General features: G+C 41.4%; 1 protein-coding gene across 2 annotated transcripts in view; it reads right to left on the bottom strand.

Annotated features, from left to right (window-relative positions):
• LOC310863092 (receptor-type tyrosine-protein phosphatase gamma-like) overlaps positions 1-22,643 on the bottom strand; it is a 116,814-nt gene extending 94,171 nt beyond the window's left edge. The window contains exons 1-2 of one of the 2 annotated variants that reach the window (XR_014569636.1): positions 22,000-22,643; positions 1,518-1,622 (exon numbers count right to left, since the gene is read on the bottom strand). Coding sequence is in view for 1 of the 2 variants with exons in the window: in XM_083771216.1 (XP_083627342.1) it covers positions 1,518-1,622; positions 22,000-22,084 (190 nt within the window). In the remaining variant the exon portion in view is untranslated. The remainder of the gene's footprint in view (positions 1-1,517; positions 1,623-21,999) is intronic. The other variant, XM_083771216.1, reaches the window with a different exon arrangement.
• Positions 22,644-23,480: the final 837 nt, after the last annotated feature.

Below are 23,480 nucleotides of genomic sequence, written 5' to 3' on the forward strand. Positions count from 1 at the left end.
CATAGCCCTTTTTCCTGTGGGTGTCTTATGGTGTGTACAGTACTTCATCCCTCATCATCATGAATAGCGTGCGCGCGTGCAACACACACTGTGTGTGTTGGTTGGTGGGTTTTAGGGTAAATTGGGTTCCAGTTCAAAACCAAAGCACACAGGAGTTTTCATACTATGACGAGAGCTTTCATAACATTGACTGCCTTATTGTTCATTGCATTTGGCTGTGACATCTAAAGTTATCCATTTTCTTTACCATATTAAAATACATTCATGTATTTAATCATTGCAAGATAAATGTGAAAAAGGATTAAAGGATGTTTTCCATTTCCATATCTAATTGTATAACATCTGCATACACACTAATTTAAACTTCAATTAAAACGTGCAAAACGTGGTTATTACCCTGATTTAGTTGAGAATACAATGATGTTCTGTACAACAGAGAGCCACTCTGTTTTGCTACTCTGTGGTGTGTCATTACTTTTGCTTCAGTGAGTGTGTTGTTTTTTCACTCGTGTTGGCTCATTCCCAAGAGTTAGCAGCTCTCTTCAGGAGACCTGTCGACATCTGACAGCTGGATACTCTATTCAAAAGATGTAGAGAGGGAGCACTCTTGACTGGTGAAATGAAGGGTGGTGTATTGCTCATGTGAATGTGTGTGCACTTGTGGCACACAGACATGGAGTCAGTCCTGGACTTGATACCTTCACAGCTTCAGCCTTTACCCTGGCTGGCTGCGTTTCCATTCACACCCCTGCTCACGTAGAATGCCCTTAAAAACCATTTAGCTGCGAAGGCACGCTTGTCTGTCCCCCATTCACAGCTCTAGACACTAATTACTTTTCTGAAGCAATGGACAATTCTGTGTTCCCTCAATGCTTCTATTTTTCTCAGTGCAATGCCAGCTGACTGGACGTCAGGACTGCAATGTACACATATAAAATATTAAGCGTGTTAAGGTTACATTTACTTTTTTCAATATCCCACCCTGGAAACAATGCAGCTTAAGAGAAAATCACCAACAGCAACAAGGGCCGCAGAATTATGTAGAACAGAAAGGTCAATAAATAGTTTATTAGTAGTATTAAGTTAAATAGTATCATTTAACTAAGAGTATACATTGAATTATGTGGGCAGAATAGAATACTATTCTATTAGAATACTTCATGAAACTTATTATAAGTCGATTAACATATTTCTACATTGACAGACAATGAGAAGAAAAGGACTGCTGTTCGTGGTTATGAATAGCCATGACTGTGTAGTACGTCACACTGTAAATCGCAAAAACATGTGACTTAATATTTTGAGGGCAAAAAAAGAATACAAAATAAATAATTAGAGCATAGCTGTGATCATAATATGGACATACCTAACTAGATATATTTTATTTATGAGTGAAAATGTTGAGCTAAGGGGAGATGAAGGCTATAATACAAGATGTTGAGTAGAGAGGGACATGGAATAAACAGGAAACAGAGAAGAGATGAAAGAATAAATCAGAGCAGACAATGAACACTCACCGGAATACGCCCAATAGGAGTCACCTGCCGCCCTCTTCCCCCTCATCCCAAATGTTGTTTCATGATCTCCAACTCTTATCGAGTAAGGCTGGTCACCCAGTACAGCTGAGGGGAAACACATCATGGTTAGAGGATCCACACACAATAGAATTATGAGTACCTATTCTGGGGGAACATTTGCCCAAAACAGCAGATGATCTACAAGCTCAAAACGCGGAGCAACGCTTTTTTCCCGAAGGTTCAGTCTGAAACTGAAGCCTGTAGATTTCTGAACCAATCAGAAGGTACCATCCCCCTGGGCTATGGGAAAGGCATTTGCCAGAAAAGGCTATGTTTGTAGCCTGCATCTCACGCAAGTCCGAAGGAGAAAGAGGGGGGCAGTGTGTGAAGAAGCATGTTTATGTTACTACGTTGCTTCTAACCTAAAATGTTTTCAGATACATATTTAGTGTACTGTTTGATGTAACATTTTGGAGGGGTAACAAACTGTTCTTCAATGGATCTAACAAATATGGAAAGGGATGGGTACTACACAGTAAAACTAGATAAAGTGCCCCTCGGGGCACAGGTCTCTATAATAGGCCAATGTGAAAAGAGTGCCATTTCTTCTTATGCCTTGGATTTGAGACATTTTGTTCCAAAAATGTGTTTTACAAAAATCCACCTGTAGGAGGCGCTATAACAGGCCAATGTGAAAAGGGTGGGATATATTCCTCAGCCTAGTAGGAAAGTCTGTGAAAGATTACACGTAAATTGCACGCTGCGTTCATGATTTGAGACTTTTTGTTCCAAACGGGCCAATGATTTGTGTAATGATTTGCGGGATTTTTGGACAGAATCTGGAGGAGTAACAGCAAAAAAATTGTTTTTCAAAAGTCGGCCCCCTGCTGGCGCTATAACAGGCCGTTTTGGATAATTTGGGGCAGAGGTTCATCGTTGACATCCAGGGAGTATGTGAGCAAAATTTGGCATCGACCGGGTTAACGGCGCCGGAGATTAGCTGGTAACAGACAGACAGACGGTGTGCAAAACATACTCTATCCATGCCTTCGGCCTGGTGGAGACAATTTATCAGTGTTTCTGTTGGTGTAAAAATATAACCAAATGGACATGCAACATTTGTACACCATCAGTTAAATCAACACAATTTTTCAGTGTATCAGTATATTTTAACATTCCAGTTATGAGCTTTTTACATGTGATTCTACTTGGCCAGGCAGCTGCTTGCGTGATTGGCTAAGCTCACAGGCTAACCAGTAACAAAACAGCAGCAGCTAGTGATGTAGGATGGTCCCCTAAATGAGACCGCTCCACTCTCAGTCCAGGTGTCACTGTTTGACACAGTGACTTAATGGGATGTGATGATCTTCCCCATCACCTGGGGTCTGTGGAGAACAGAAGGTAACTATTCCTCATACAATATTCTCTCTCTCTCATAAGTCACCATTCATCATCTTAGCTTTATAGCAGCAGCTATACTTCTGAAATTGATTTAGACTAACATAATCAAATCACCAGGGTTCAAATACCCAGGGTTGCTTTCTGAAGGAGTGAAATGTCTTTTTATGCTTTGAGGAGAAGCTCATTCATATCGCAGCATCGGGCAGTGTCTTGAAAGACCACTTCACCACTTTTCAACCTATCTTCATATAATAGGTTCTCTCTAATAATCATGATAAAAAGGCCAATTTTTTTTTCTACTCAGTCTGTGTCTCATAGGAGGGCTGTGGGCACTTCAGAAACCCGTTCTCAAATTTCGTTCTGATTGTAGGTTTTCTGTAAGTCACCGCCGTGAGTTATGCAATGAAATAAACTCAGTCCCAGCTTCTTCCGTTTTACCTCGACTCTCAGCAGCTCTTCTCTATGCCACCTCTACGCAATTATCGGATAATAAGGATCAGGGATCACAGAGTCCGAAGATTCAATGAAACCAGAACAGCTTGCGTATGCCCAAGTTTGTAAACATGTTGTTGTTTGCCAACTCCATTTACAAAAACAACATTCACATAGACGCTGAAAGACGGCCCCAAAGGGTACACAGTTATCATTCACTGCTTACAGGCAGATTACAAACCTCGAAGAAATCAAACGCTGAACACAATTACGTACACTGAACAGACAATACCCAGAGCAGGCACAGTACGCAGAGCAATTATGATCCCTAATCAAAGTCATTGTGTAACACATGCAGTACATTGTTACATTTGTTGTGTAGGCTACACTTCTCCAGGGCAGAAGTACTGTGAAGCCATTGTCAAGTGAATGAATGAAAAGTAAAAAATAAAAAACAATATACGCCTTTATTACAGGTGGCTTGAAAAGCCAGCTGTCGACATTCACCCAGAGAACTAGTAGCAATATTTTCATGATTGGCTAGTCTCTAATCCAATGGGAGACTAACAGCCATTGGGAGACTAAGCCCCACGGCCAATGGGACACTAGCAGCTCTCTTCCCGGGTAGACAGCGAGAGGTGTCATGCTGCGTTGTGTGTGTGTGTGTGTGTGTGGATGCGCAACAGTGACACGCATTGCTGCGGATATAAATTATATATAAAAACGCTGGCCAGTGGCTGTGTAGACTGTTCTAGAGAAACTCTGGCAGTGAATGTTAACAAGGCTACTGTGTTAAATGGTCAGATGGGTGTGCCGCGAACACCTATTGATATTTTCAAATGCTGATCCAGAAAAGGTTGGGCTACCACAGTTGTAAAGCTCCTTTAGACAGTGAGCTGTGCAAAAGAAATGCAGTACACTCACCCCTACTGTATTCCAAATATGCGCCCACCACATGCATACTCACTCCCACTACAGCTACTCAAGCCTAGCTCAGCTCTTGCTTACAGTTGCGTCATTACAAAGGGATGAATTACCCTAGGCACAGCATCAAGAGGACTCTCCTCCTGCTTCAGGTGACACAATCTGCTCATCACAGCTGGCAGCATGCACATTTACCATATTATTTACTTTGGGCATGTCGTAGGCAAAAAATAAGTTATATGGTTAATGTATACTCTTATGCCGGTGTTGCGCAATGGTGATATTATAGCAGATCTACAAGCCCACAACTATTTTTATCATGTGACAATTTACACATCAATTAAATACATTACAAGGAGAGAAGTCATGATTAAAGCCATGAATGCCTTGCCTACTATAATAATATCAACTGTGGATGACAGTGACAAAGTTTATTTTAAAATGAAAGGACAACAAAATTATTTGGTACGAGGAAAAGAGAGAGGCAGTGGGCGTGTCCATGGGGAGAAGAGAGGCCTATTTAAAAGCAGGTTGTTGAACAGTCGGCTGCTCCATCTTTGATCAGAGCGCAGAGGAGACAGCACCATGTCAACAGTTTATACTCCCCTGTGGGCACTGGATTAAAGTCACAGCCCTTCTGCCAGAGCAGACAACAGTGCTGGGGGAGAGGAAGACGAGACAAGAGCCTGATATACAGTAGAGGTAGGATGAGGCCAAATTGAAAAATGTGAGGTTCTTCATTCCATGGCCTACTGAGAGTATTTTCTATTTTTCTCTGTGTCGGGATTTATTAAAATAGACCAGTCACCCACGTACAAGAAGAAGAACCAGGTATACCCCCCTTCACGCAACCCTATCAGGGTTTTGAATGACACTTCCAGCGCACGACGGGGGTGTGGCTGTCGCTTGCTGCCTGCTTTCTACTAACACATCGAGGTGACAGACAGGCTGACAGGCAGCCCAGAGCATGCAGGAAGAGCGCGCCACGGGATGGTTATATATTTCATAATACATTAGGCTACATAAACGCTGCTGCCACGGTGCCACCCATCAGGCATTTCATTTACATCATGGTTTTACATTCACCATCGCTGATGAGCAGCGCAAGCTTGTTAGGAGGGAGGCTTGTTCATTGTAGGAACTAATAAACATGCGTTGTAACTTGTGAGCCAACGTGAGCCAGGATGTCATAGGTTTTGCGGATTCGCCGTTTTGCCTGTTTAGATGGCGACTCGAGGAAATGGCGTTCTCAAAGATTTCCACACACAGGTGGTTTCACTTTGCGTTTTCACCCCCCCCCCCCCCCCCCCCCCCCCCAAAATGCTGTTCTCGTCTAAAGGGACCCCAGCAAACGATACTTTATTTTGCCGTTTCCTATGAACACCGTTCTCGTGTAAAGACCACCTAGATGGCCCAGGCCGTAGCGTAACGGTCTGGGCACCGGACTGGTGATCCAGTCGCGGTGTGCCGCGGGTTCGACTCCCGAACCCGACACGGCCTTTACCGCATGTCATCCCCCCATCTCTCTCCCATTTCCTGTCAGCCTACTATCTGTCCCTTAAAAAATCAATAAAAGGCGTAAGCCGCAAAAAAAATATCTTTAAAAAAAAAAAAGACCACCTAGATACCGAGATATAGCTGTTCACACACAGTCGGACAGACTCCCCATAATAATAATCCCCGCCCCCCCAAAAAAAAAAAAAACATGGCTTCAAGTCTTTGGTTTCCCCAGTTATCCCAAATCCAACTGTATACATACAGTTGGATGTGCATTTCGTAAGCATGAGGATGTAAAACGACACAAATTACAGGGCATTTTTGCAACATTATATCATTGATTTCTTCACATCAGACAGTGATGTTTTAGGTTGGAAACCTAAAAAGCATAAATGTTTTCCTTTAACGCTGAGGATTTTACTGTGCAAAGGGGCACAGTATCCCTGAACATGGAAACACAAAAATTGCCAAGATCAGCCAAAGATGTGGTACAGAGGGAGGCAAGGCTGACACCTCCAACATAAACCTTAGAAATAATAAAAAACAAGACCTCAATTCCCAATGCAGACATTTAGGCCGCCACAGACAAAAAGAAAAAAGCTGTTTCAGCAAAACCAACAGTTTAAGAGCACATTACAGTAAAATTATGTCCATTACTGTACAGCTACAACAATTCACAGAATGACTCAACTGTGCAGTTACAAACATAGCCCTTGATTTAAATGTCTCTCCTCCTGAAGACTTCCTCCATAGCTACCTAATCACTTGCCTTCACAGTGCTGGATTTATTATCTCCACTGGGCCGAATTATCATTGCAATTAATTGAAACACGGTAATGTTCAATCATAACACTACTGAGAAAGTTTCATCTGTATGATAATGTCATAATGAGCACTTCAAAGTTACACAAATGTCAAAACATGTGAAATGTCATGTGTGAGAAACAAAATTAATTAAATTATTACTTACTAAATAGATAAGTCAATCAAGACAAGTGACTAGGAAAAGTCAAGAAAACTGGACAATATGCACGATTGATTCTGCTGCTGCATTCACTTTACAACATGCGTACAATTTAATTAAGTGCAAGAGGCTGCTTGAATCCAATGAATTAAAACATTTACATTGTTGGAGGCAATTATGCACAGCTGTTGCAGAAACTGCAGTTGTTAGGATTGCATGCCATCTCTGTTTAGAATAAAGCACTTAACATGAGGCAAATTTTTGATTGAGTAGTTAGTTATGATTGGATGCTGGATGCAGCAGGAAAATATTATTGGTTGTTTCAGTACAAACTGTAAGAAGAAAACCATGCAAAATTCTAACCAGAATTTGCGTGAAAAGCAAAAATGATCTCACTAAATCAGACACCATAATGTCTAAATCTATAAATGTGTTTTCATCTCTGAAACTAAGTAGATGTGCATTATACAGTAATTAGGCTTTTGTTTTATTTGAAAAGCAATGCCAAGTTAATTTGGTGATAAATTAAACCTAAATAACAATGTGATTAATAGCCCATTGTAAAATCATTCTTCAACCATTTGTAAATGGCCAGTATGCTAAGTTTGTGCTTATAATTAAAAAGAAAGGAGTGGGGGGATATTCTTCCATTAAAAACATGCATGCACCACACACAAACACACACACACACACACACACACACACACACACAATATATAGGCTAGCAGTCATTGAGGAACCATTGTTCTATTGTCTGAGTTCAAACTGTAAGACTTCCTGTGGAGAAGCCCTAGGCCTAGGCTGAAACTACACACCAAGCAGCAATGGCCAATTTTCATACTTGTTAGTCATCTGTAATCATAGTCTTGCCCCTTTCTGTCTTACCCAATGGTAGTAAAGTGAAGTACATACACCAGAGGGTCTGGCTTCGCTTTGGTTAAAATTAAGCCCCTGACCAGATTAAACACATAAAGGGTTAGTTATCTGGCTGTCACTTGAGCCCATCTATAGTTAACACACAAAAGGGTATCTGAAGACACAGACACAGTAAATATATGCTCAGGAACTCGATGAACTGACTTTGACAGTGGTTCAGTTTTCATCCCTTCTATTTGTCTGGTAGAAAGACATTACCAATAATTATGATTGGATTTGCATGAACCGTTGTGTAACGTTTGGTCATGGGACAAGGAGGAGCTGATTAAAGGCCTTTTCAGACGGACAGCGACTGACGCGCAGAGTAATTCATTTTCAATGAGAGGCGTGCGTTTATTTTGGACGCGCAGAGAAGTTGAGGGGCGATTACATCATTACGCAAGCGTATTTTCGTGGCCGCAGTCCCGTGAAATTGGCACGCGCGTACTCGTTTCGTGCACACATGTCCCAGACCTGGAGCAGACCTGTCGTAAATCCAGGCGACAATGCCTGTGTCACCCGTTGCCCATCTCAAAAGGACCTTAAGATGTTAGAAGGTTATCTACTATCCTACTGTACTGCTGATGTAAACATAGGGCAAATGACTCAAAGCCACACAGAAAGAACACTTTGCATGTGCCACTTTTAAACACCTTCTCTAGCCTGCCCTGGGAAATACCGATACAGGCAGTCTGCTTTCCTCATTAAATACTCTTTGATGTTAGTAATCGATACTTCAATGCTTATTTATATATATTGAAGTACAAAAAGTGAGGTAGTACCTCTGTAATATTGTCTCTGCATGGCAGAAGGTACAGTATAAGTGTCACCATTCTTCATGTCTTTCTCAAAACCTAAACAAGAGCCAAGCACCAAATCCAAATGATACTATTATGTTCTATAGAAACGTAATGACAGGCCTAACACCATCACACATCTATCCATTCAAGTGGAAATAATCTATGTTACATTTATAAGTGCATTAAGATCAATCAGAACAGGATAAAACAAAGCCATAATAAAACCATGTGTCATCTTGCTGTAATAAGTTAGGAATGTGCACGAAGTGATGCACTATGAGCTTGCCTTGTATATCTGCAATTTTTTAAAAGCCAAAGTATAAACTGACACAGATGCATTGCCGGTTTTAATGGGTTAATATGTATACTCATGATACCCACAATACACTAAATAGTGTGTTAATTGTGCCATCGATGGCTGTTACAGAGCGCTAGGGCCGACTTGATCGCTGTATCTAAATGAAAGAATAAGCTTAATTAACTGAAAAGGTACAATCGTTGTTTACTCTGTAAATCAGTGCAGATAAAAAATAACTCAAAAAATAGGGCTGGAGGACACAGGAAAAACACAGTGAAGAGTAATCACTGGCAGTTACATCACAGCTGAGGAACAAATCTCTGCAGTCACATGCTTCCGTTTCCCCCGTTGATATAATGCTACAGTATGCGTATATTAAAGATTATTTGCCAATTCTGCTGAAATGAGCAACAGACTGAAGGATGTCTGCTTGTGGAAGAAGCCAACTAACTACTTAAGTGATTTAAAGTAATTTACATTAATCCACTTTCTGTTACGAACCTGTTCAATTACAACCATTTTACCATTTGCCACCAGTAGCAGTCGACGGCACCATGGAGGAATCAACCCCAGTCTCCAGTGGGTCTCCAGATTTTACACTAGGGACCCATTTGCAAAACAAATGCTGCAAATCATGAATGCATCATCCAATCTGATCCAAATTATAACCCCAACACCAAATCAAATCATGTATACCCCATACGTTTGCCAGTAGTTAGATTCCCAACATTGTGGGCAGGGCCTATTTCTTACAAATAAACACCATATCGTGAATGCAACATCTAAGAACTAAAAAACATTGCATGGATGCACCTGGGACGTATGATGTGATGTATCCCAAGGTCATCGGGGTTTCGGGTCTCGCAACATCATACCCCTCACTCGGGTGACCCAGCCGGGGTGATCAAGTCCCGACTTAGGTCCCAGTAACCACCCACGATCAGTCCCATTAGGGAAAGACAGGGCAACACAGTCCGCCACTCCCGAACTACTCTGCCAGGACTGGGAGGTCTGGCGCGTGGAAGGACTAGGCTCTGTGGGTTGACTCCTGTCCGGGCCCCTCCTACGTTTCACCAGGTCCACTCCTGCTCTCACCAGGTGCAGCGCAGGACCTGTGCGTTGCACCAGACACTTCATTCAGGAGCGGTAAAGTATTGAGCCGCAATGGTTCCGCAGGCTTCACATCCAATCATGCCCAAATTGGAATCGCATGTCGAGTGGCCTCTACCGACACCTCAAAAAGCACTTCTGCTCAAATGGGGCACCACAGATAGTATCACACACCATTTGGCCCCACAGCCTCCTCATGTCCTGATGGCTGCACCCAAAACAAATGGTCTCTCTTCAACAAACTGAGACAGCAACATAGGAGCGAGTAGGACACCTACAGGTTGACAAGTTAATTGACATGTCAATAAAGTTATTCGAGGCACACTAGATGTAGTCTAGTAGTCATTAGTCAAGACTTCAGACCTTCTTTTACTTTACTTTAAATTACTTTTCTACGCCAGGAATGTAGGACAGCAGACATGTACACTTCAGTGTACTGTATGTATTATGTTAATAGATTCAACTATTTGCTATGTAAACTTAGTTAGCTAATCAAGTAACTGCCATTGTTATAGGATGTTAAATCACCATGGCATTCACAGCATGAAGGAAGAACATGTATCATTATAGTCAGCAGCATTGAGAGATATTGATGATGGTACAGGTTTCATTTGGTTATGTTTGATTCAGTGTGGCTAAGTCTCCATGGTTACCACATGCAGACCACTGCTATTTTGTTTTTGCATGAAGCAGGGAGAGATGCCTGAATTCACATGCCGCCAGAGTCCCATCTTAAAAATATTTTAGCATTGTATCCAAATTTTCTGAATTCTTTAAGAAATAAACTAAAAAGTTGTAAAAACATAGGTTCCTACTTTTCAGAATTCTCTAAGAAATAACCAACTAAAAAGTTGTAATTTGAACAGTCCTATTTGATCACTTTTTGTCTCAAATAGAAACTTAAAAACTTACTTTAAACTGATATTAAGTACTGTATCAAAGCAAGCAGCGTGGTAGAAAATTATGTCGAAAACTGATCACATAAGTTGGTGCCAATGTTCATGTTTATTTTTTTAGACTAGACATTATGTTCCCGTGACGAGATTTGTTTTCAAAGCCTGAACTATTAACTTAAACTGTAGGCCTACCATCTAATACAGCCCCTGAAGATTAACATTGGGAATTACGATAACGTGCCATGGTATTTAACAAGATGAAGAGTCTATGGCCAGGGCAGGGCAGGGTAGTACCCGTCCACGATTGTGCATTCAGCTATAAACAAACACAATTAGTCGTGTTCGGGGTAGGGAAGCCGGACATGGGATGGGTCAGCTCAGCCTCTGTCTGTCAGCAGCAGAGGGTTTTGAACAAGATTAGTGTAGCAGATTACCCTGCCACTGACTCATCGAACAGTTTGTTGAATGTTTTCCTGGGTTCTCCCCTAAATTATGTTTAATTATTATTATTATTATTATTATTATAATAATAATTATTATTATGTAGAAATAAGGTCACAGTTCACACTGGGTTGAAATCTCACCTTTATTATTTAAGTTAAGTAAATCATGTTGTTTGGAAAATGTTTGACATGTGTCTTGTTACTGAGGTGCTTCCTGGTTCTGGCCAAGGTATATTAAATGGAGGTAAGGTCACCAACGTCATTTTCGCTATCATGCAATTCCAGGCAGCAGATTCGTCGCACTATGGGAGGCAAACTACCCCCGGAAGTTTGGCAGAATGCACTGGAGTCATGAGAGCTCAGTGACCAGCTCATGAACACTATTTCTGAATGACAGATCTTTTGTAATCGCTTCTGGAAAATAACAGAAGACATATAACACATTATTGTCTGCTGTGTTGCTTTTCAATGTGTACACTGTGTAATTTTATAGAGGTATCTAAAGAGCAAATAGTATGTGTCTGAACGTGCCAAGTATCGCGAGACTGTCCACCGTTTCCTGTCTGGCAGCCAAATCTCGCGATACCCCCGGAACAGAAACGATACCTGCTGCTGTTTAAATCCTCAAATAAGATGATTTACTGTGCACATTGAAAAGCAAGTGATTAGAAAACAAACTGTGACAGTCCTCAAATATTTGGAATCACTGCTTCCGGCATCACTCCAATATGGCGGTAACGCTTTGTCTATGTAAACACCTCAAACATGCACGTAAACATGCACAGTCACGTGCATACATGCATGTGCACATGCACCCTTACATTCTGAATGAATAGTTACTAATTAGTAACTATTCATTCAGAATTAGTTACTAATTTCTGCTTTGATCCATTCATAAATATTATATTATATATATACAAAAACGTTTTAATGTTTTTAAAGCAACCAGAGTTACGTCATCACTCCAATATGGCGGAGGCACTGTTACTATGGGACTTAATGGGAGTGTCACCTCTTTAAATAGAATCTCTTTGCTTTCCTTCTCTAAACTTCCTTGGTTCTGCCCAGTGGGAAAGGAACCTATTGTGGCATGAGGCTGCCTTTTATAGTGCCTGACTCCATTGTAGGGAGCATGCTCAGTCCATCACACTGGATCAGACAAACTGTATAGTTTTTGTAAATAATGTGAATTATTGTGGATAATATGTAATGATTTAAATGTGATTATAGAAGTGTTAAATGTGATTATGTGTTAAAGTATTGTCTCTGGGCATGGAATAGGCTTAATTGTGGAATCAATTAAGGTTGGTACGGTCCAGGGGGAGGGGCCTAGCCTGTTTAAGAAGGGGGACCTGCCACTTTCGAGCAGTCAATGTAGGGCTGAAGTGGAGTGAGGACCAACCTGGCCAGTAGTTGTAAATAGTGTTGCTGTATTCTTGTTGGAACACCATTTTGTTGCACTGGACACTTTGGGAAAGTTGAATAAAACAGATTGCTTTTGGCATAGAAAGGACTCCGACTTGATATTTTCTGTATTCTTGCTGCTTTTGAGTATTCCTGCAAATTTGAACATTTGAGTATTTTTTATACTTGAGTATTTTTGGGAGTATGTTGAATGCTCAGTGCCTTTTTTGTGCACACACTACCCTCAATCAAGGACAGTGTGACAGGATGAAGGCACTACTTTCTCCTGATGGGGGCTCCTCATATCACTGGCAGGAGGGTACCAGTAGGGTACAATAGAAGTGATTGTGATGTGGCAAGTTGCAACATAGAAGTGTGAGGGGGCTTAATTGGCATAATGGTTAAATTGGTATAAGAAAATTGGCAAACATTATTGACTGCTTAATATTAATAATATAAGAGTTGAAAAGCCCTGAGCCCCAAAGGAAAGGAAAGGAAAGGTACTATGTTTACCCAGGGTAACTGGACTAAGCTCAATAACTTGTTTACAGCCAGGACCTGCTCATAGAACATTTCATGGTAGGGGTTCAATGCCTTGTCCAAGGGCACTTCAGCGGTGGTAATTTTAACGTGCCGGTCCGGGGATACAAAGTAGCGACCTTCTGATATCAAGACCGCTCCGCAAACCGTTCGGCCACCGCTGCCCCGGTCACAGGTCACTCTGCTTGTAACAGTAAGTCTGTGCTAAATCCCCCTTGATAATATGCATGCCATTACGTTATTCCTCCTCTGAACTCCATTGAATTGGCCACTCCAGGATATAAACTCACACATCACCAGTCTTCCGGCAGTATGTGGAAACTCTGGGTTCCATTTACTGCTCTGTTGTGTGCCAAGATACGAACTAGAGCCAACCTACTGTATCTGGTATTCTGCAGTACGTATAAGCAGTAAGCACACATACAGACCCTTTCTGTATCCTCTCTAAACCAGATCACTAGCAAAGTGCAGAGTGAGTAGCGTCACAAGCCAGTCTGTTTCACTCACTTAGCATTCAAAATAAAGCCTATTTTGCAAATGAAAGTTCAGGGCCAGGCATTCAGATCCAGGCCTATGCATGTGGCAATTTAGCAAAAAGAAGAAGGCTTCCAGTTCTCATACAAAATGTTTATGACGTCATAATAACACGTGTAATCTCATATTGAGTAGAGAAGTCATTTTCCACTCCATTTATTTCCAGCAAATATAGGTTTATGTGAACACTCTTCATAGTGTTTTATGGCCCCACACACTGCAGTTTTTTTGGCACTCGCAGACAAAACCCCCAATCTGACGCAAGATCAGGCGTTGATCGCAGAGGTTTCGCTCAATGTGTGTGAAAGGCTCTGCGAGACGATCCAAGCGCTCGCTGATGCCTTCCCGAGTGTTTCTGAATATCTAACATGTTTGATATATGGCTCTCTCGCCGACTGAACATCATACAGTATGAACGGGGTTGCGACTGCATCCCGAGAAGGTCTGTCTTACAGCCAATGAGAGCACAGGACAGCTGTGTCTGTGAAGACAGAAGATCTGTCTGCCTGTATCGATCAATGGATATAACCTTTATTCTGTGAAACCATATAGGTAAATGAAGGTGTCATACTTATTCCTTGGGTATTCCAACTGTCAAACATATTGATATTGGTAGCTATATTAGTCTAATTTAGCTGTTAAATAGTCTATAAAACCACTTGAATAATGTTGATAAAACAGTGTCAGAATCAGAGAGAGAGAGAGAGAGAGAGAAAAAGATAGACAGAGAGAGAAAGAGATCCTGCACGACACATACGTGAGACGTCAAAATGAATTGGAATAAAAACAAAACAAATGTAGCCTATATGTATCGGGTCTGGATTGCATCTTGGCGAACTCTTGCAGTGTGTGATCCCTAGTCTGTTATCAATCGTTAAATGTGAAAGCCAAAGATATAATGACAGACGATTTTTTTTTAAAGGTAGTGTGAAATACATAACGATCTGATGACCTGGACAGAAACACACACAGGCCTATTCAAAATCAATTTCTTGAAACACTGCTGTTTTTAAGTTTTTCTTAATCCAGAATCTTATATTGCACACTCTGTCAGTCCCTTATGATGTAACATAGACAACTAATACATTTCATTGAAACTTTCTTGACACTGATTGCTTGCTCATGTGTGACCCATCTCAGAGTAAGAGGAATCCAATCGCTAACACAAAGGCTATCCAAAAGCTAAGTGCAAACAAAGGCGGAAGAACAGCATTCAATAGATACTTGTCTGACTCAAGGTAATGATTCTGTGACTCAAGGCAATTATGTGATATTTCTTTAAGTTGCAAATCAATTCCCATTATGCATGCCTAACAGCATTATGTCTTCTTTCATCTTTATTATGGCGTCATGCTAGCCTTTCTCCTTTTGGTGTAGGAAATTATCATCAATTTAGGGATTAAAATGAGAGAATAAGGACAGATAGTAACTGCCTAGCCTGACCTAAGCAGAGACATTTCTGGCCTAGATGGGAGGGTCGCGTCTCAGAAAAGCGCGCACCCTGATTGGATCTCATCGATCTGTCCATCACCCCGGCCCCTCCTCTCCCCCCTAGTGCAGCGCTACGTCACATCATTTAGAGCGACGCCTACGCGGAAGGGTTGACTCCCACTTTTAGACTGGTTCAGCCCACGGCTTTTTCCAGGCTTTCATCTTTCGCGCAGACGAAATGAAAGCCTGGGTATCGAGGCTAGTAACTGCCTAACTGGCCAGTTAGTTTTAGTATTTAACCTGCGGGTTATTAGGCTAGTACTTAATCATTACTATACTATGAATAGAAATGCATCGCAAAACTCAATTAGCTACATTTACTTTCAATTTACTACATTTACTCTACCGTTTTCCCAATGAATTCATAATAGGGGCAATAATAGTGACAACATGGTAATAATTGATTACAGAAATGGCATAATATTTAGCATAATATTATACAAAACATCTTAATTACTAATACATGTCCATGTATATCTGTGTTATCTGTAATCAAGAAAGACTGCTGATAACTATAGGCAAGAAAATCTGTGGGTCAGCTATTGTGTCAAATTTAAATGGTCCTTCCACAATTTGTCAGGATTACATAATTATCCTAATTATAATAATTTCACTAATATCGTGAAGGCCTATTCAACACTTTTTGCGCAATGGCACAGCTAGAGAGCCTAGAAAGAGACACTTTCCTGTGACATTTTTTTAAAGATAATTGTGGGGCCTTTCTGCCTACGGTATATTGATATAGTACAGTGTAGTATTGACAAGAAACGGGGCAAGAGTCAGGGAGTGACACGCACAAAGGTCAGTCGGACTCGGGAATCGAACACGGAAAATCTCAGGATGTCAGGATGCTTCACAGAGCCTATACCTGTATGGTACATGCCTTAACCACTAGGCCATCGGCGCCCAAGATCCCGTGATTCTTGCGGTGTTAATGCGCTCTGAGCTTGTAGATCGGCTATTTTCGATGTGCGACACCGATGCATAACTAAGTATAAATAAGCCTTGAGGCCGACGAGGAAGAGAGTTCCAACCTCTGTCTTGAGATGGCTGTTTACTGCAGGAACAGATGAGCTCTAGAATCCCTAGATGATTAGTGGTTACCTGGGGAGAAGTGCTCTCAGCTGTGATAAACACTGGTGCTGTGAGGTTTAGACTAGCCATGACAATAACAAACATCCTTCGCAAGACATCAAGTCTTTAGGAGTACCAGGTATTTTGTATTCCTCAGGTAATTACCCATCCTTCTTTTTGAGTGGTGCAACCACTCCTACATCCAGCAATGTCCGTGTACCTGTGTACCTGTTTGTTTGTGTACCTGTGTGAGCACGAGTGGTGTGCGCATGCGTGAAATTGGAGAGGCTGCGCACGCAGCACAGAAACAGATCACATCTTGTGCTAAATAAATAGCGTCAATGCTAGCGAGCTAAAATATAGCCATCCTTGCTCTAGAAAGCACCAATGTTTCCATCTAGACCACCGGATAATCAGCAAAGACCTCCGAACATCGCGCTAATTGACCAAACCATGGAGAGCTCCGTAGATTAGGAGTTATTCAGCTTTTAGTCTGCCTGTATAATGGGAGGTAGATGGCAGCTCGCATGCGCGATCCGGTCTAGGTACGCTAAAGAAGGAAAGGCCGACCCCCGTGGACGGCAGCTCGCATGCGCGATCCGGTCTAGGTACGCTAAAGAAGGAAAGGCCGACCCAAAATAATAATGAAAAAATAGTTCTCAGCGACGCGGATTGATATCCATAATAAAGCTAATCTGAGAGAGAGAGAGAGAGAGAGAGAGAGAGAGGGGGGGGGGGGGAGGAGAGAGGGGAAAGGGGGGGGAGGGGGAGGGAGAGAGAGAGAGAGAGGGAGAGAGGAGGGGGGGAGAGAGGGGAGTTGCACCACTCGGTTCACACAGGTGTGATTTTTTGTGACGTTAAAGGTTTTATGACATTCATTTTCATTTCTTTTTCTTTTTTCTTTTAGGTTTTATGACCTCAATTACACCCAAAAAACCTGAACTTTGAACATTCAGTGGATTTTCTGTGGTCTGAAGTTTTCTTTGGGGTTTTTTGGGCCTTTTGAGCTACAATTAAAACAGGCAACACAGTGAAACAGTGACATCTGCTGGCAAATCCCATTGACATATATGGGATTTGCAGTAAGTGATGTCACTTACTGCCGGCAAATCAGAGCACCTGTTTGAGCCAGAAAACCCCAGATCACAGAAAATCTACTGAATGGTAAAAGTTCATGTTTTTTGGGTGCAATTGAGATTAGAAAACCTAAAAAAAACAAGAACAATTCCAAAACCTTTTTTTTTAATGTCACAATCCCTTTAATGAGCACCAGTATGACTATGAGTACCAGTAGGGGCACTGTTCTGCCAGAAACAGAGAGAGAGAGAGAGATAGTATTAGTGCTGCACTGTTGCCTGCTAATGAGAGAGAGAGAGAGAGAGAGAGAGAGAGAGAGAGAGAGAGAGAGAGAGAGAGAGAGAGAGGAGAGGAGGGGGGAGAGAGGGAGAGAGGAGAGGAGGGGGAGAGAGGGGAGTTGCACCACTCAGTTCACACGGTGTGATTTTTTTCTCTCCTTTTATTAAATACAATAGTTGTCTTTGTTGAGAATGCCTGAAAACATGTCATTCTGAAATATGAAAATGTCAAATAGCGAAAGGACATGTTATTCAGATCCAGAGTTAATTACGGTTCCACTAACAGGGGGGTTTGAATGTTTGCATTGAAGAATGGAAACATTTGCATTACCCAAAGGGAAGCATGTCAACAGGATCGATAGGGCAGTCTGTAAGCCCCTGTTCTGCCTCCAAAACTATCTAACTCAGCATATCCTCCCATTTGGATTTCTCAGAAATTAGCTGGGACAAATATGTTCACAGCAGAAACTACTGCCATTTGTTATAAAGCCATAGTTACTGGTGGTTTAGTTTGGTCAAATTATAAAAATAAGGGAAAGTATTAAGCTTTTTGATATACACTGGGCAAATGAAAGATCAGAGACATACTGTTCTAACTGTAGGCTATGCTTTTTTTGTATACAAACTATGAACAAACCATAAAAATACCTCTCATGATGCTCTGTGTATGTCTGCTAAATGCCTACATTGTAATGCTCTCCTATTGCTGTGAGGACCAAGGTGTTCAAAAGAATAATCTACCAGTTTCAAGGTTATACAGAGGAATCTGCGTGTGAAAAGTGAAAGCATCTCAAACTGATCTCTCAGTGTTAACTGAGAAAAAAACAAACATCATCTCTGCGAGGGTTTAATGAGGAGTGTCTCCGCTCGTGCTCAGACACCGGTGGACTGTTAGAATCACCTCACTGCTCTGTGCCAGGCAGAAGAGTGAACATCAACTGCTACTGCTTGCAGAGAACAATCTATTATCTATGAAAGTTTATGAAGCTTCAAATCAGATTTGGAAGTTTATTTCATTACAAACAGCTATCTTCATTTAATTGAGCAAAAAGAACATTTTAATGCTAATAAGGCATAAATCTCAAGTCTGTAATGTTGAGGTTGGGTGCAGCTGCTTTTTTACAATCTGCCATGATTTAGTGTTCCAAACATAAGGATAATGATAGGACAAATTAATCTACTTCCTCCATATTTAATTGATTCTGCCATATTATCTACTCAACCTCATGTAAACTGAAAGTTATTTGTCCACGTGAAAGACAGGGACATTGCCAGCACAATTGCTGGGAATTTTCACCCGCACAATTATATTTTCATAATGTTGCTACTTGCTGATGTCTGAGGTGGGCGGGTCTTTCTGTACCTTCATGATGATCAGTGACATCATAGAAGGTAGGTTTATAGAGAAAAATCCCATAAACCCACAATAGACTTTTTTTTGTTCGTTTTTTCCCACGTTTTTTCTTTGTCCCAGGAATCGGTGGACTCCCAGCTCCATTTCTTTTTTTTAGGAATATTTTTCTAAATAATATGCACCTTTTTCAACAATTTTTCCCACCTAGGCTATGATAGGCCCTCCCATGATATCTATTTTTTGTGAAAAAGTCACGATGAAATATATATACAAAAAAAAAAAAAAAAAAAAAAAAAAAAGAGTACAAAAAAGGTATGTTCAACTGTTTTATTGTTGAAACGTACTACCAATATATTACATTGGGTAAAATATACCTGTGTTTAGTGATGGTGTAACACAAAATATGTTTAGTGTTCTAGGGTTAATGAATTACTATTAATTTTGTAGTATGAATCGGCCTTTACAGTCCATGCCTTTTCAAGAAGGCTTAGGCTGCAGTAACAACAATAGGGACACAAAACTTCAGCCAGACAATATATAGTCTGGGCTGTTCTGGGAAATCCAGACCAGCGGCCAGCCCTTCCTTTACAGAATGGAGCATTGACCAACTAACCATGTTGTGAACTTAGTTGAAATAATCAGTGGAAAGCCATGTATTGTAATTAATGTACAATTGAAGTGAATGACGTTGAATACAATTTGATAATTTGTAATGTCACCTTGACACCTACTGTACCACTTACACAAACCATGGCTACAATGTATCCCTTGAACTTAATGAACCTAATGGACCTAACAGTCAAGGAGGATAGATCTTGTTTTTCTTCAACATATGCCAAACAGATAACTCTGTCTCTCTCAAGGTGATCTAACCACTCTTTTGAGCTTGCATGGTATCAAATTATAATACAATGTGAATAATCATGCTCTGATTTCAATTGAAATAAACCAGCTGCAAAATATACCAGATAGACATGGTACAACAAAAAGAAAGTTACCAAGCAAGGAGTCTTATATATGAGCACTTCAATTTGTGTCAAATGGTGGTCATAAGAATGCATACAAGCATCAGCATGGTGGGAAAGGCACACTTTCTGTAAATGGTATATTCCCTAGATGGTGAATGACGGCATTAAGCAATCCTGACATAGCATTACACTTCAGAGCAAGCTTGTTTAAGGGAAACGGGGGTGAGGTGATTGGAGGACAAGGACATATTGATATGGCCAAGTCCTTCAGTGTAGCATACGTCCTTCAGTGATAGTGCCTTATTGCGAGGACATAAATCACTATTGTCATGAAACACAGGAAAGTACAGTCATTTGTCCAGCAGCATTTCTCGTTTCCCAGTTCTCTCCCTCTCTCTCTCCTCTCTCCCTCTCTGAAGACAGGTCTGCCTGAAGCTACTGGCCACTGTGGCCACTGGCCAGCATGTCTTTTTTGGTTTGGATGCTGAGCTAGACAGAAGAAATGATGTGGACTATAGTATAGTTGCTATGGGTAATATTGTTAAGCAATCAATTATCATGCTATACTGAGACCAGCTCAGAGTATCTTCAACTGAAAGGCAAATATGATCAAAACAAAACAACAAAAAACACTGAAACAGTATGATGAATGGACTTGAGATAAGATTAATTACACTGTAAAATAACACTTCAATGTGATCATAAAACAATAATAACCCGATGCCAATTTGATCTGCACATTAGGTCTACACTCACGCGCGCGCACACACACACACACACACACACACGCAAATGTTCACCAAATTAGATAAGACTAATGTATTGTTATAGGATCACATATGTGTAATAGTGAGTAGGAGCCTAGATTTGAAGAAGTTACACCATATTTCTCAGCTTGACATTGTGCATTATGACCTCTTAGGTGTGTTGCAAAGTTACATGTGGGAAATATCGACCTCAATCCATCCACCTGCATATGCTCAACTTCATTTGAAGAATGACAAAACACACCATATGGATGTGTATCAACAACAAAAAGAAAATGAAAGGCATCAACAGAGGGATCCCAACAACAAATACATAGCCTAATATTTGATGATTTCCACAAGTTAGGATGCCTCAATAATATTCCACTTTCAAATATAAATAACATGTTACAAATATTGAATTTAAAACAGACAAAAAAGGTGGGTTTTCTTTACTGAAATGGATATGGGATGACAAAAGGCCTATTAACTGTATGAACCAAAAGGGGGAAACATTTGTGATGTTGCTCTCCAATAAGAGGTTGTCAAATATGTGTGAAATGTTCTATTAAACAAAGCGAGAAAATGGATCTGTAATTACTGCATGCCAGCGTTAAGGTCTAAAGCTCCTGCCTACAAATGTCACAGGTCTGTTGAAACATGCCAGGAATAAACTGTATGCAGTACAGCCTGCAGAGGAAGGGTCGGAAACGGGGGGATTGGGGGAGAATGTGAGTGTATGGGCTTCTGTTGTTCCATCACTTCCACTGTACATCAACTAAACGACACAAATGTCATACATCGAGTCAACCTGTGCAGCATGGCCATGCACAATACTTCTAGAAAATAAATTGCATTGTCCATAATAATGTGCAATGGGTGCGTGACGTGCGTCATGTCTAACTAAAGATTAAGTCTAAGATTAAGTTTAAATTGGTGCACGCAGTGAATCGACACCGTTGTACACTATGAATAACTGACCATAATAACGCTGACAATGTTAACACTTTAAAGCAGGACTTGCAATGAATTCTGAATTGCCCTCTAACAAATTAATCTGGGGGGCACAACGCTACAACTAAACTCGTCAAAATACCGTAGTCTTTGACTCTTGAAAGGGTCGCTGACTATATTATGGTATCATGGTATGAGTACTGGTATGAACTGATTTCTAGTAGCACAGTAGAAATCAGTTCATAATGTCACACTGCAGCTGACATTTCTCTTCCTTTTAATTTAGGATATCAACCATCGGCTCGCCCTTGATCAAATGGCATCGCTAAAAGGTTGCATGCATAGATGTAGCAAATGGTCATCAATTTTGATAACTACTTACCAGGGTGACAGTCTATGTGTTTGGGCAAGGTTAAAAACATTAAGGATACGATCCACCAGTAACTCGGTTCCCGTATTCTCCGCATGTTAGAATACTCATCGAGAGCAACAAGAAGGCAACGGGTGACAAAGTTTTGAGGTTTTAAAATCACATACGCTCAACGGCAGCTTGAGGTCAAGTTGACAAAACGTTCGAATGCAAGGTAAAATAAAACAAAACAAAATAAAGGTGTTGCGTTTAAGCTAGCCTAGTACGACAGTCTCCGTTTGAATCCCAGATCAGTCGTCTCCAACCCCGGCTGAGGAGGCATCTGCTTCGAGGAGTAGACGCAGACCCGTGCGAAAAGAGTTCACAAGCAGTTCGCCTCGACCTTGCACGGAGCGAGCTTCTACATAGCGAAATTCCCAAAGTCAGTATAGAGTCCGTCGGCGATCAATCGCCCTCTTTAACTGCAGAAAAAAGTGGTCAAATAGTATCGATTAGACCGCGCGGTCGTTATTCAGTGATTATCCTTGCCGTCCCCGCACGTCGAAGAAGGACAACGTGGAGAGTACGAAGAAAGCTGTGTGGGAAACGTCCCATTCTTCCATCCAGGAAGTAGACTCGCGGTCAGGCATGACAAGATTCCTGGCCACCGATGCTTTCTATCGGACAGATGCATGAAGGGACCCTGCATGGGGCGGGAGGAGCAGGAGCGGGAGGGGAACTGGGCTGAGTGGGCTCTTGATTTGCTGTATACCAGACCATGTGTGTTGGAGTGAGATGACTCGCAATGCATTAAATTAGGCTGTGTTATGGTACAGCATCGTAGTCGGCAGTTATACACTCTAATTAAATTCACGTTGGATCACAAAATGAACTGAAGGCTATAGTAGGCCTATCAGAACATATCTCTGTCAGCATTTTCTATTTGAGTGGTGCAGCCACTCCATTACTGAGCTTTGTACGTGTCCCTGGCTGGCTGGCTGGCTGGCTGTGTCCGAGCACGTTTGGTTTGTTTTCAATTTCACACAATCAAGTGTCACTGTTGCGCAGCCACACACACACACACACACACACACACGCTACCATGCAGTAACAATAACCAGTCATAGGCACCATGACACATACAATTCAATTCGAGCCGTTCAATTTGATGAAAGTGGACCTCTGGAGAAGATCCACTGTGTAGTAAGCACTAAGAACTGCTGTCCACGAATACACAGAGGGCAAATAAAACGATTAATTCTAGAGGCAATAAACAAGTTGCCCCACATTATTAACTTATAATGATTTTGGGTGTGACAGTAGCCTACAGTACAGTGATAGTACAGTATAGTACAGTAGAGGGACCCCCACACGGTAACTATCATTTCTCAACTGTTTCGGAATTCGGACACGGGCAGCTCGCCGGAACCGGCCCGTCCCCCTGGGCGTGTTCCTGGGGGTCTGGATGTTCCGGGGACCCCCACACGGTACATAACTGTCATTTCTCTACCGTT

This window comes from Protomyctophum parallelum (assembly GCF_964188405.1).
Source record: "Protomyctophum parallelum genome assembly, chromosome: 8".
NCBI classification, from domain to species: domain Eukaryota; kingdom Metazoa; phylum Chordata; class Actinopteri; order Myctophiformes; family Myctophidae; genus Protomyctophum; species Protomyctophum parallelum.